The 13,847-nt window shown below is 29.4% G+C and overlaps 1 protein-coding gene and 1 long non-coding RNA gene across 2 annotated transcripts; both read left to right on the top strand.

The window, feature by feature from the left end:
• Nucleotides 1-524: 524 nt before the first annotated feature.
• Nucleotides 525-3,144, top strand: LOC128284374 (uncharacterized). Its single transcript, XR_008274802.1, has 3 exons — nt 525-668; nt 1,620-1,691; nt 2,928-3,144. It is a non-coding gene; the product is annotated as an uncharacterized LOC128284374 (long non-coding RNA).
• Nucleotides 3,145-7,919: 4,775 nt separating this feature from the next.
• On the top strand, nt 7,920-11,144 carry LOC108474040 (pectinesterase-like). The gene is made up of 3 exons (XM_017775918.2): nt 7,920-9,150; nt 9,253-9,413; nt 10,283-11,144. The coding sequence occupies exons 1-3, from the start codon at nt 8,324-8,326 to the stop codon at nt 10,975-10,977; spliced, it is 1,683 nt and encodes a 560-aa protein (XP_017631407.1). The 5' UTR covers nt 7,920-8,323; the 3' UTR covers nt 10,978-11,144.
• Nucleotides 11,145-13,847: the final 2,703 nt, after the last annotated feature.

Raw genomic sequence — 13,847 nt, 5'->3', positions numbered from 1 at the left:
TAATTCCATAGCTAACGTTATAATGACCCAAATTTTACGGTTATCGGAAAAGTGAATTTTCGGTCTCCATTTCTAAAAAATAGATTCGTAAATATTTATTAAAAATATTTACTGAAGTCAATTGAATGGTTAATTAGACTTTAATTAAGTAAATTTAGCTTAATTAAGAGTAATTAGTGGAAATGATTAAATTGAATTAAGTGTGAAAGTTTAATTATAGAATAAAGAAAAGTGAAGGGACTAAATAAGAAATAAGCCAAAAGGGGTGACAAATGTATGTTTAAAATAGGTTAAATGTGTACAAATATAAATGGTACACATCTATTATACATGTGTATTTACTTATTATATAAGTAAAATAATAATAATTAAAATATATTATATTAATATTATTTTATATTAAGTAATTAAATAAATAAAAGTTATGACAAGTGTAAGGTGAAAATTAATACATGTGTATTAATAAATATACACATGTATAAATAATAAATATTATAATAGTTTAATAATAAAATAAAGAAATAAAATAAAGAAATAAATGAAATAAAAGAAATGAAAAAGAAAAACAAAGCAAACGAAACAGAGAAGAACAGGGGAGAAAGAAAGGAAAGAAAGAAAGAAAGGGAGAAAAGGGAAAATCGAGGTTTTGAAGCTTTAAACTTTAATAGGTATGTCAATTTAGCCCTTTTTACTTTATTTTGATGTTTTAAAAGCTTTAGAACAAAGTTTTGATGAAATTAAGTTGATATTCGAAAGTTATTAGATTTATAAATATTGTTCATGTTGAGTAAAATGATGAATTAAAGGCTAAATTGATAGAAATTCAAGTTAGAAATGAAATAATGATTGAATTGTAAAGTGATTCATAAGTTTTATGCTTTAAGGACTAAATTGAAAGAATTTCGAAATTATGGTTTTATGATGAAAAATAGATAATTATGTCTAAGTTTGGTTAAAAATTGAGTAGAAATAAAGTATGAATTAAGATAGAAAAGTAACTGAATTTAGTTAGGATTAAATTGAAATTAAAAGTAGAAAATCAACATTTTGCGCTAAGACTATTTTGGACAGCAGCAGTAGTCTAAGTTTGAAAAATCACCAAAAATTGTATAAATTAAATTAGAGGATGAATAAAATATAGAATTAAAGATTATTGAGTCTAGTTTCTTATAAAAGAAACGGTTTGAGCAATTGAATTGTAAATTATGAGATATAATGAATTTTGTGAGATAAGGTCAGAATGAATTCGGGTTCCACTGTTCTGAATTTGGAAAATCACCAAAAATTGGAGAAAAATAATTAGAGGGTTAAAGTTATATTTTTAGAATCCCTAATGAGTCTATTTTTAGGATAAATCAACGAGAATATTATCCGAGTTCTGTACTGTGAGATAATTAATTTTTAGTGAAGAAGGGTCAAAACTGTCAGACAGCAGAATAGGGGTGAATTTAAAGAATAAACTGTACTTAATGGCTAAATCAAAAATTCTGAAAATTTTATGGTAAGAAGATTTGTGAGTCTAGTTTCAGGAAAAATTAACGGATCTTAATTTAGAATTCTGTAACTCAAGATATAAATTAGTAATGTATTAATGATTATGAATTGTATTAATTTCGTAGTCAATGTGGTACCGAAAATCTCGGCTAAGGAAGGACAAGACAAAGTCAACGGGAGTTAGCTCGAAAATTACGGTTTGTATTTCTATAATCCGAACTCAGTCATTATTTGTTATATTTATATACATATGACAATTGTTAGTGTTAGAATTATGATGTTTTACAATCGAAATGGATTGATTTTGGTATGTGATGAATTTATCAAATTTATATTGATTGAAATCATTTTGATTGAATTTATATTGATTGAAATATATATTATATATATGATTTATGTAAAAATTTGAATATTGAATGAATGTTATATTGAAAAATTATATTGATTGGAATATGAGGAATTGATATGAATATATGAGATTTGTGATAATTGAATATTTGATATTGAAAAGTGAATTGAGTTGTATTGAATTATGAATTAATGTGAATAATTAAAATATATTTGTTGAATTGAATGAAAATATATGAAATTATGAAAATGTGTGAATATATGTGATTATTAGAATGGTATATTGATGAAAGATTTATTAAATTGAGAAAATGAATCGAATACCCTATTAACAGTATTGGACCAGATTGGATACAAATGGCATGCCATTGGATTTATGATGTGATGAGGAGATTTGTAGTTCGGCCGAGAAGATGTTTCTGTTATTATATACTTCGGTTTATCTGAAGAGGCATTTAATGCCTTATTGGTGTGTTTGGGAGGATATGATATACTGGTGTGTTATGGAGGATTTATAATATTCCGAGTGTGTTTGGGTTGGATATTCTGGTGTGTTTGGGTTGGATATTCTGGTGTTTGGGAGGAATCCACGTATCTATCAGAGTCCGAGTCTTGTTAATAGGGGTAAATAAGTGAAAAGATAAATCGAGTGAATTTGATTGATTGAGCTATTGGAATGAAATGAGAAATTGAATTGAGAATTGAAATTGAGATATGAGATTGAAAACATGAACCAAAAGGTTCATGAAATGAGTGAAGTTCAAATGGATGATGATTGATGTTAGAATGAATTAAAATGATATATTGTTAAGAAGTAAAGTGTGAATACAAATAAATTGTGAATATATTGTAAAGAATTTATACGGTAAGCAAATGAAAAGAATTGAGCAAATATGTTGTTGTGTTTGTTATATGGCTTGTATAGAATTTTTATGGTAAGTAAATGAAACTTATCTATAAAATAAATAAATGAATAGTTATATTTGTTATTGTGATTTTAAGTTTAATTGTTATATTATCAAGTGTTCGGATTATAGAAATACCACTGAGTGTATACTCAGCGTACGGTTTGTTTCCGTGCGCAGGTTAAGTTAAGGCTAGACTGTCGAATCAACATTCCAGGCCGATCCCGAATTCAATGAGGTAAAGTATGTTGAGTATTGATAATGACATGTACCTAAGATGTTTAATGAGAGTCATTTAAGTTGTAAAAGTATTGATGAAATAAGTAAACTATGGTTGGCAACGGTATATAGTATGAATTTTGAAATATAAAAAAAAAAAATTCGTATTGATTCTAAATTAGTTCCAAATTGAATTTACTGTCCATATTGGACCGTGAGGGCCCATTAAAGGGACGACATCTTAAAACTAGGGTGAGTATGAATATTTATTTATATAATGACTGAAATTGGACTGTACTGACTGGTAATGTTTCGTAACCCTGTTCCGACGACAGTATAGGGTTAGGGGACGTTACAAACGTTGAGCCAGAGACCTCGGCTAAGAAAGGAAAAGTAATAGAAATACAAATCGTAATTCTCGAGCTACTCCTCGTTAATCTTGTCTTTTCCTTTCTTAGCCGAGGTCTCTGGCTCAACGCTAGCTATGGAATTAAAACAATTAAAAATCATCAATACACACAATTTCCTATTGAATATTTCAATTTTTATACAACTTTTGCCTAAATTTCAATTTAATCCTTAATCAAATTTATCCTTATTTTACTTACAATTTTTTTCTTTATTTTCATTCAACTACCACTTAAAACTAAATTTCACTCTCTAATTTCACCATAAATTCCTAATTTCAAAATTCTCTCAGTTTAATCCTTATTACTCAAAACTTATGATTCATTTTACAATTCTCAATTCTAACTTGAAATTCTATCAATTTAACCCCTAATTCTTCAATTTATTCAACACGAACAACATCTAAAAGTCACTAACTTCTAAAATTTCAACATAAATCAAGTAATATTTTATTCTAGGATTCTAAAAACATAAAAATTACAAGAAAAAAAGAGTTAAATTAACTTATCAAATTGAATTTCAACCCTTAAAATCTTAATTTCCTTTTTCCTTTCTCTCTCTTTTACTCCCTGTGTCGTTTGTTTCTCTGTTCCTTTTCTATTTTTATTCTTTATCTGTTTTGTTTTATTATTATTTACTTTATTATTATAATATAATATAAAATATATATTACTTAATTATTATTATATACATATGTATAATATTTTAGTATATGAACATAAATACTACACTTGTTATTATTTATACATACACTTGTCTAGGTTTATTTACTAATTTAATCCTTCTAACTTTTCTTTAATCTATAATTAAAATTTCACACTTTATTCAATTTAATTATTGTACCTAATTAACCTTAATTCAGACTAATTCACTTAACCAAAACCTAATTAACCACACAACTAACTTCGTAAATATTTTTAATAAATATTTACGAATCCGCTTTTACGAAAACGGAGATCCGAAAATGCACTTTTTCTATTCCCGTAATTTTGGGTCATTACACAAACTTAAAAACTGAAATTTAAGTGTGTTTTTTTTTTTACTTACGAGTTTTGAAGTAAAATTATCAAAATACCCTTAATTATATTAACTATTTAAAAAGTTAGATTAATTTATATTTCATATATTATTATATTAAATTATTTAAATATCATTTATCTTTATCTTTATTTTTAAAAATATTTCATGTATCATTAATTTTACAAAAAAATATATTAATTACTTAAAAGATGGTTAAAATGCATATTTATCTATCATTATATTAAATTATTTAAATATTATCTAAATTCATTTATTTTTATTTTTCAATATTATGTCTAAAATGGATATTTTAACTTTCTATCTCAAAATTTGACAACAATGTTAAACAGTTAAAATTATAAATCACATTTTTTCCAGTACTTTCTAAAAACATTTTCCTAAACCTAACTTTTCAAAACATTTATCAACGGCAATTGTAATTCCAAATTAGCCCTTAGTCAATATTCTTTGATTAGATTATTCTTAGTCTATATGTTTTTAATTTTTAAATTTTTAATTTTAACGTCTTTAAATTCATTAATTGATTTTTTGTAAGTAGTATGTAAAAATAACAAATTGACATTACATATAATAATATATTTATTGCATTAAAACTAACACAATTTATTTAATTTAACAATTATTGTCTAAGAATGATTAAAATTTGAAATTCAAAAATATAAAGATTAAAATATTGAAAGTAAATCCATAACTTAAACAGTAATTAAAGTCATGCATGGCTCCTATTTCTCCTACACTCTTAGTTGTTTATGTTTTAATTAATTGCATTTGCATGTATCACCTTCCCTAGATGTGGGCATCACTTGGATTTGCCGAATGGCTGAGTAGCCCGTCTGGCCCAGTAGGTCCAATTTAATTAGAGTTGATTTAGATAAAAAATTTTGAATTTGAAGTTGGTTGAATTCAACTTGAATTTAATTTAAATAATAAAAAACTTTAAAATTTAAATTTAAATTTAATTATGAAAAAATATAAAATAAATATATTTTTATATTTTATTGTTTTTAGACAGTGAAATAGATTTTCTGTAGGGTCTGTCTCAATTTGAAATGGGTTTAAGATTGAAAATTTTCAAATTAAACTTCAACTAGATCCGTGAACATTTTTAACAAGACATATCACCTATATTTTTATTATTAGGTATTCTTGAAATTAATTAAAATGTTGGCGTCTGAAATTTTGTTTTTATGAAATATATTTTGTTGGGTAGATTTTTGAAAATAGTTTTACATAAATAGTGTAAAAGGATGGAATATACTAATTAATGTTTCTCGGTTGCATTTTTCTATGCTATTATTTTAGTTTGTTTGGGTTAAACTTGACAAAATCTTTCTATTAATCTTCCCTAGAAACTTTAAACATCATTAGCAAGTTTACCATGTAGTTATATGTTGACAAGATACAAATTGGAAACTAATATTTTAGGAATTGCTCAGGATTAATTTTTTTAAAATAATCATATAAAGGTTTAACATTTATCAAAGTATTTAAGTGAATGTTAAATCTTTTAAAATGGTTAAATAAGGGCCTAACCTTTTTACAAGTGCTAAAATAAAGGTTAAATCATTTCAAAAAAGTGTTTCTCAAATATCGTATATCATATTTCAAATTATGTTTTGATTGCTTTCTTTTCTTTTCAAGCAATGTTTGATTAAGGTGTTACGTGTTTTATTCTAAACATGTCAGCATTTACCAATTTTTTTCCACAAATTGGGCTGAATGCGTGAAAAGCCCTTATTTAAGCACTTATGTAAATGTTAGGCACTTATTTAACCATTTTAAAAGGATTGGCCTTTATATAAGCAACCTCTAAAAGGTTGAGCCCTAATTTGAGTATTTACCATAAGATATAATTAAAATATATTTTTGAGGGTAAGATATATTTAAAATAAATAGAAAATAGAATTTTTTTATAATTTAAGGGTGTATTTAAAAATTATAGAGTAATTGGATGAACGATAATTACTAGAATAGTAATTAGTAATTATACCCTCTTGTATTTGCATAGATTTCTAATTTCCTATATATATGTGTGTGTGTTTGATCGATAAAGTGAAAATAAATCATAATTCTTTATGTCCTATTTGATAGTATAAATTGTAACAACACAAATTCATAATTTTATATTCTAAAAATAATTATAATAATATAGTATTTATAATAACTAATATCTAATTAAAACTTAATTTAAAGTTATATATATTACATATACGAGAATGGATAATATTACATTGGAGAAGAAAAGATAGATGAAGTTAAGTAGGAATCAAACACGTCTTTATACTATAAAATAATTATTACTAAATATTTTTAAATTGTAATATAGTTATTATTAAAATATTAATATAAAGTATTTATCAGAAAAGTTAAGAATATTATTTAAAATTCAAAATCATTAATGTTATAATTTATTATTAAAAATTATAATATTAAAGAATTTTATTAAAATAATTAATTATATTAGTTAGATCAATATTTTAATAATTAATTATATTATATTAAAATAATATTAAAAATTATAATATTTAATAGTTTTAAATGAAAATAAAATGTCATTTTAATATAATAATATTTTACTTAATTCAAATTAATTTTATAAGAAAATGGAGTTGGTTAATAAATAATTCTCGATTGATCGATCGAGATAATTTTAAAAATATTTTTCATAAATTATTTTCTACAAAACAAATTCACTTTTAATTATAAACTATAAATTTTTGTCATTTTTATTGATTGGTTAAATTAACTTTAAGCGTATATATTTATATTCTTAATCTTACTTAAATCGATCCAACCTACGAATATGGTAGACTATATATATTTTTGGAGGAGAGAGCCTTGCACTTCATATTACACGATTCCTTTTACAACATTTGATAATATAATTATTTAATAATTAAAAATAAAGAAAAAATTATTAATTATTACACGATATTGTAAATGATATTATCAACTTACCAATTGAAAATATCCACGTGTTAAATCGATTTTCCTGATAATATGAAGATTATATGGATATAAATTTTGCCGCAAAAGAAGGGGAAGGAAGCACAGCTTTTGGGTGCCTTTATTAACTTTTTCCATATGCTAATGCTATCTAGCTAGGCACTATGATGGTTTTAATTTAAGTTTGAAATATACACGTCGAAGATAGTAGTGATGATAAGCACCGTCTGTCCTCTTGTTGGTGCACAGTTGTTGCTTGAGGTTTGTTAATACCATGACATGAATAAAGACAAAATATACTGGTCCTTAAGATTAGGAGCTATTCTTCATTACTCTCTCCATAATTATGAATTTTATTGGAACACTTTACGGATGTGGTTGATGGACGTATTAAGTGAAAGCATGAGCGTGGCGTACCAGCCCAACCATCATCATCGGGCTTTTAATTTTGTCACGTGCATTTCTGCTCCCAAGTTCAAAAAATTTGGCACTATTTCGTATTTCGAATCTCTGCATTTTAAAAAAAAAATTTTATGAATCTGGCATTTGGTTCTTTATTACAAGTTTAAAGATACGGCTTCTGTCACAGAAAAATGCGCATACTGCGGGTTTAATCAACTACTTAGAGGCGCAATTTGTCATGAACATTGTGCTACTGCTTGACATTTGCATATTCACGACAAAGATTCACCTCATGCTATCTGTCATTCAAAACTTAATTTCCTCTCTAAACAGCTAGCATCAGATTCGATTAGGCTGTTACTGTAGGCCACAAAAAGCCAAAAGTTCCCTTCACGCTCAGCAGATCTTGTGAGTTCCGATTACAAACATTACTCTACTCAACAGTGATCACCAAGCTTATTTAATAGCCAACTAGCCAATTCGCCTTTGTCCATTTGTCAGTAACTAAGGGTCTAAGCTCTCTCCTTCTCCTACTCTCTGTTCTATTACTAGCATCGAACATGTATCATCCTAGTGCAAGATCCAAGACCTTGCTTGTTCTTTTACCCATTTCAGCACTTGTCTTGGTCTTGCTTTCGTCCGTAGCTCTTCTAACAAACAGCCCCAAAGCCACACAACTCCAGCATTTACACGTCCACAATCACCTCCAAATTGCTCACTCAGCATGTGAAGGGACCTTATACCCCGACCTTTGCGTCTCCACCATCTCTGTTCTCCCAGATCTCGCTTCCAAAACACTGCCAGAGCTCATCCAAGCAACTCTAAACCAAACAATGTACGAGGTCCGTCTCTCCTCTGCCAACTGCACCGGCATTGAAAAGCGGATCAAAAGTTACAGCAAACGGGAAGAGGCAGCGATAAACGATTGCCTTGAGCTTTTTGATGACACCCTGGAGGAGCTGAAAGTTGCACTTGCTGATCTCGCCCCAAAGAAATTAGCAGTCTCCAGGAACTACCACGACTTGCAGACATTTCTAAGCGCCGCGATGACCAACCAGTATACGTGTCTTGATGGGTTCGCACGTAGCAAAGGAAATGTTAGGAACATTATCAAAAAGGGTCTTCACAACATCACTCATCACGTGAGCAACTCTCTCGTAATGCTCAAAAAAGTCCCCGGTGTCAACAAATCCAAATCCGAGTATTTTCCTCAACAGGGACGCTTGAAAAACGGGTTCCCTTCGTGGTTATCCCGCCAAGATAGAATACTTCTACAGGCTTCAGTTAATGAAACCGAGTTCGACCTCATAGTTGCCAAGGATGGCACTGGGAACTTCACTACCATCAACGACGCTGTTGCCGCTGCTCCAAATAATAGTAACACAAGGTAGTTTAGCTGACAAATTTGCGCTATTCCTCTTATATGTTACATTGAGAACGTTAATTAAGAGAGACTAATGAGGTGATCAACTACATTTGTTTGTAACAGGTTTGTGATATATATAAAAGCAGGGTCTTATTTTGAAAATGTAGAGGTGGTAAAGAAGAAGAAAATGCTGATGTTTGTGGGAGATGGGATCGGTAAGACAGTGGTGAAGGCCAACAGAAATGTCGTTGATGGCTTTACTACTTTCCGTTCTGCCACCGTCGGTGAGTTCCAATTTCTCAATAATTTTTTAATTTACCACGAATTGAGTATTATTTTCTTTTACAAACTTTTTGGCTAGTAAAATAATTGTCTCAGGACTCACGAGTGTAATAATCCATATTGGATGCATTCACTAGTTGGAAGGTTTATCTGACCATTGATTTTTGACCAAAAAAAAGAAAGAAAAGAAGCCCATTGTGACCTATCCGGCTGATGGGCTTTTTGGTTCCTTTTATTTGTCGTTTCATTTCCCCTCCGGATGCTGCCTAGTCATATGCAGATGACAGTGAACAGTGATAGCTCCTTGATGGCAATATGGATGTAATGATAAAAGCAACCACGTTCGTTCAATGATGGACCACCACACTCCTCATGCGCTCGTCCATTGTCACTGATTTGGGATTACAGTCCTAGGCATTCAATTGTTTTATCCATTTTTATATGAATGGCGAAAACTTTGATTTTTAGGACGTCGGTTACTTGTTTTATATTTTTAATTTATTATAGGAAAACATGAAATGTTATTGTGCTTTTAAATTTTCATGTGTCGGCAGCTCAGGATTGACGGAAGCGCGTTAATCATTAATATGTCTGGGAGAAAGTTTTTTGTCTTCACCCCTTTTTATTATTATTATTTAAAACGACAACATCCATTATTCCAATCTTTATTTGCTAGTCATAATCTAGTAATTAGAAAAGACTTTACAAAAATTTCACCGAACTCTACTGCTGCTCACATGCTAAGTGGGTCTTCTCATTGATTTCGTTTATCTTCCTTCCTGGATCCCCACTTTTAATTATTTTGATCATTGTGGACAGTTATCCAACTAATCGTAGTAGTATTTATATTTCCCATTTTAATATATTTCAGCTGTGGTGGGGGAGGGATTCATAGCGAAAGGGATAACCTTCGAGAACTCGGCGGGGCCGAGCAAACACCAAGCAGTGGCTTTAAGGAGTGGGTCAGACCTCTCTGCATTCTACAAATGCAGCTTCGTTGCTTACCAAGACACTCTCTACGTCCATTCCCTTAGGCAATTCTATCGGGAATGTGACATATACGGGACAGTGGACTTCATATTCGGAAACGCAGCTGTTGTTTTCCAGGACTGCAATTTATATGCTCGTAAACCCAATCCAAACCAGAAGAACATTTTCACCGCTCAAGGAAGAGAAGACCCTAACCAGAACACTGGGATTTCAATTCTCAACTGCAAGATCGCTGCAGCTGCGGATTTAGTCCCCGTAAAATCATCGTTCAAGACGTATTTGGGGCGTCCTTGGAAAGAGTATTCCAGGACAGTTATTATGCGTTCGTACATTGATGATTCAGTGGATCCTGCCGGATGGTTAGAATGGAATGGGACGTTTGCTTTGAGTACCCTCTATTATGGGGAGTACCTGAACCGAGGGCCCGGGTCCAGTACGAGTGCAAGAGTAACTTGGCCTGGTTATAGGGTCATCAACAGTTCCACTGAGGCAACTCAGTTTACAATTGAGCCATTTATACAAGGAAATGAGTGGCTAAATTCTAGCAATATTCCATTCGCTCTCGGCTTGAATTGAGAGCTAAATGCCACTTACGTGCCTCCCTTATTTTATTTTTCGTTAATAATTGGATTCTGTGTTTGTCTGATCAAGTAAGCCACCATGCATTTTGATCCCATGTCAAATTGCTTTTGTACCGAAATTAATAAGAAAATGAATAAGGCTTCTTTTCTCTCTTCCTAAAATGATTGCAGTACATTAATTATATCATCAATTTCAATCAAAAGAAATCATTATAAGCATTTAATTGAGTAACTAAAATCAAATTAACTAAACTCATTTCAAATTAACTAATAAGCTTTAACTTTACTGATACTACCATACAGCTACATGCAAAAGTTTGAACTATAGAAAGAGCAAGCGAGGCAAAGATGGGTCAGATTGAGGGAAAGGAACTCAATTTTATTGGGCTTAATAATACTAGACCGATTAGGCTTGCTATCCTTTTATATCATCTACATACAAGGAGCCCATGTAGTTTAACTCAATTCTCACAGTCAAAATCTCTGTTTGATGTGCGATGGGAATTTTTCGAGTTCACAGCCCTCAGGTCAGGCTGCTAGGATTGTGAGGTTATCAACTTGGGATGACATGCTTTTGCAATTCACTTCCCTTCTCTGAATAAGTTAAGGATTTTAAACATGAAATCTTCAGATATCCCAACTTGTTCCACAAAGTATTCTTCTTTTGTTGTTTTAGTTAGAGCAGTCATAATTAAAAGCTGAGGAGTAATGGATGGTCCCCGAGAACACATTGGATGCCCAAACTTTAGAAATAGTGGCACCAATTTACTGTATAAAATATCGGAAATCGCGGGATACAAAGAAAAAAATTATAATGAAACCATCCATTGGTCACTCTCATACCCCTACTCCAATGGTCCATTGAGCTCCGAGAATAGCAATCATTAAGTTTTACTAGCAGTTTCAAATGTGCATGATTTGTGTCATGCTCCTCGGCAATTTTTTTAACTAAAACTCGGATTTGGATATATTTATTTTTATATTTTTTAATTTTTTAGGTGTTTTGTTGGACAAAATAATAAAATCTAGGGTAAACTATTTAGATTAAATTTAGAGAAAATGCTTATTTTAAAAAATATTTAGGGAGATGTATCATTTTTTTATATTTAGAAAAGTAGGTCGATTTTGGAGAAAGAAACAGAAAATATGTGTCGAAACTATTTTTTTATTTCGATTTAAAAATGATGGATCGACTTTTTGGAGAGCGAAAATGGAGTCGCCACCAATCTTTTCTTGTTTAGGTGTGATCGGATCACCTAGAAATTTGGATTGTTTGAATAAAACATTTTGGTTTACTAAAATAATGATTTTGGTCTACGAAAACATGAGAAAATAGGCTCGAGAGTCGGTTACGTATGAGGAAGGATTAGCACCCTCATTACGCCCAAAATTGGTACCAAATCGATTAAATACTGTTCTTTTGTCTAAAATTAAAAATGTTTTTGAAATGTGGTTCTTGTTAATAACATTTGAATAACCCGAGTCCATTGCCAAAAATCTTCTTGTTTCGACGTTCGAAAATTTGTAATTCGAAAATAACAAAAGGATGCCCAACTATTTGGATCAACGACAAATCGATACCCAGCACAGTAGGGCACGATTTCTCAAATTTCCAAACATTGACCATTGCCTCACCTTGGAAGATACGAGTGAACGAGAATTTGTAACCCAACACGTTAGGGCACGATTCCACGAATTGTCCAATATCGAATATCGCCTTTGTTTTAAATAATTGTGAAACTAGCTCAAAACGTATTAATTTGACTTGAAATAAAATGGAATAATTATTTTAGATTAACAAGTTTAAAATCCCAACGAGTCAATTGCAAGTAAAATGCGAAGTTATAAACATGAGACGATATGCATGGATAGCGAACTCTATTAATGAATAAAAATAGTGTAAAGATTAATAAACAAATAATAATAATAAAAAACTTAACGTGCATAAAATAGCAGTAAGCTCACATCCAAACATTAACAATCAAAATCATGAAAGCTAAAAATATAACCAAAGAAACAAATCAAAGCACGAGCTCCAACAAGTTTTCAAACCTAGATAAATAAAATTAAGATAGCAACACCAAGTACCAATCGCAAATGTAATGTAATAACTTATAAAACGATAAAAACAACAAAACACTCATGATATACAAAACAACATGGGCAAACTACAAACATATAAATAATTATTAAAATAAAGATGACGAAGGAAGAAATTTGAGTCAAATAATGTGCATAAACATTTTAGAGATGATGTATCCGTTTAAAGTTAACAAATGAATATATATAAAAATAGTATTTAAATGTGAGATTTAAAATCAAAACAATATGTAGTAAAATATGTTCTAGAAAAATGACTTATGTACATAAAAATATATTAAGATAAATTTAAAAGAATTCATAAAAGAAATTAGCATGGGACTAAATAATAATAATAATAATAATAATAATAATAATAATAATAATAGTATAATCGAAGAGCATCTAAAAAACATAAATAAATGAACTTTTAGTATAAAAAGTTAAAGGAATAAAGAAATAAGTAGATGAACAAGATAATAAACAAAACAATTTAGTTTGAAATTATAAACAGAAAATAAAATAAATAGAACAAATAAGACAAAAATAACAAATAATATTGATGGAGCAAAAAAGACAACGTGATAAGGATATAAATAGTAATAATACAATAAGCAGTTGTCCATGAATGTAAAAATAAAGGCAAAAGAATAGTACAAAACAATGGTGAAATAAAAATAAAGAAAAAACAAAATGGAAACTAAAAGGATTTGATTTAACATAAAAAAAAATGAAGTCTAAGGCGAAAAATATAGATAAATCAATAAATATGAAAATAAAATAAAA

Source organism: Gossypium arboreum, chromosome 11 (assembly GCF_025698485.1).
Source record: "Gossypium arboreum isolate Shixiya-1 chromosome 11, ASM2569848v2, whole genome shotgun sequence".
NCBI classification, from domain to species: domain Eukaryota; kingdom Viridiplantae; phylum Streptophyta; class Magnoliopsida; order Malvales; family Malvaceae; genus Gossypium; species Gossypium arboreum.
Note: the sequence above shows the minus strand (reverse complement) of the source record. Positions and strands in the feature narration are given on the sequence as shown.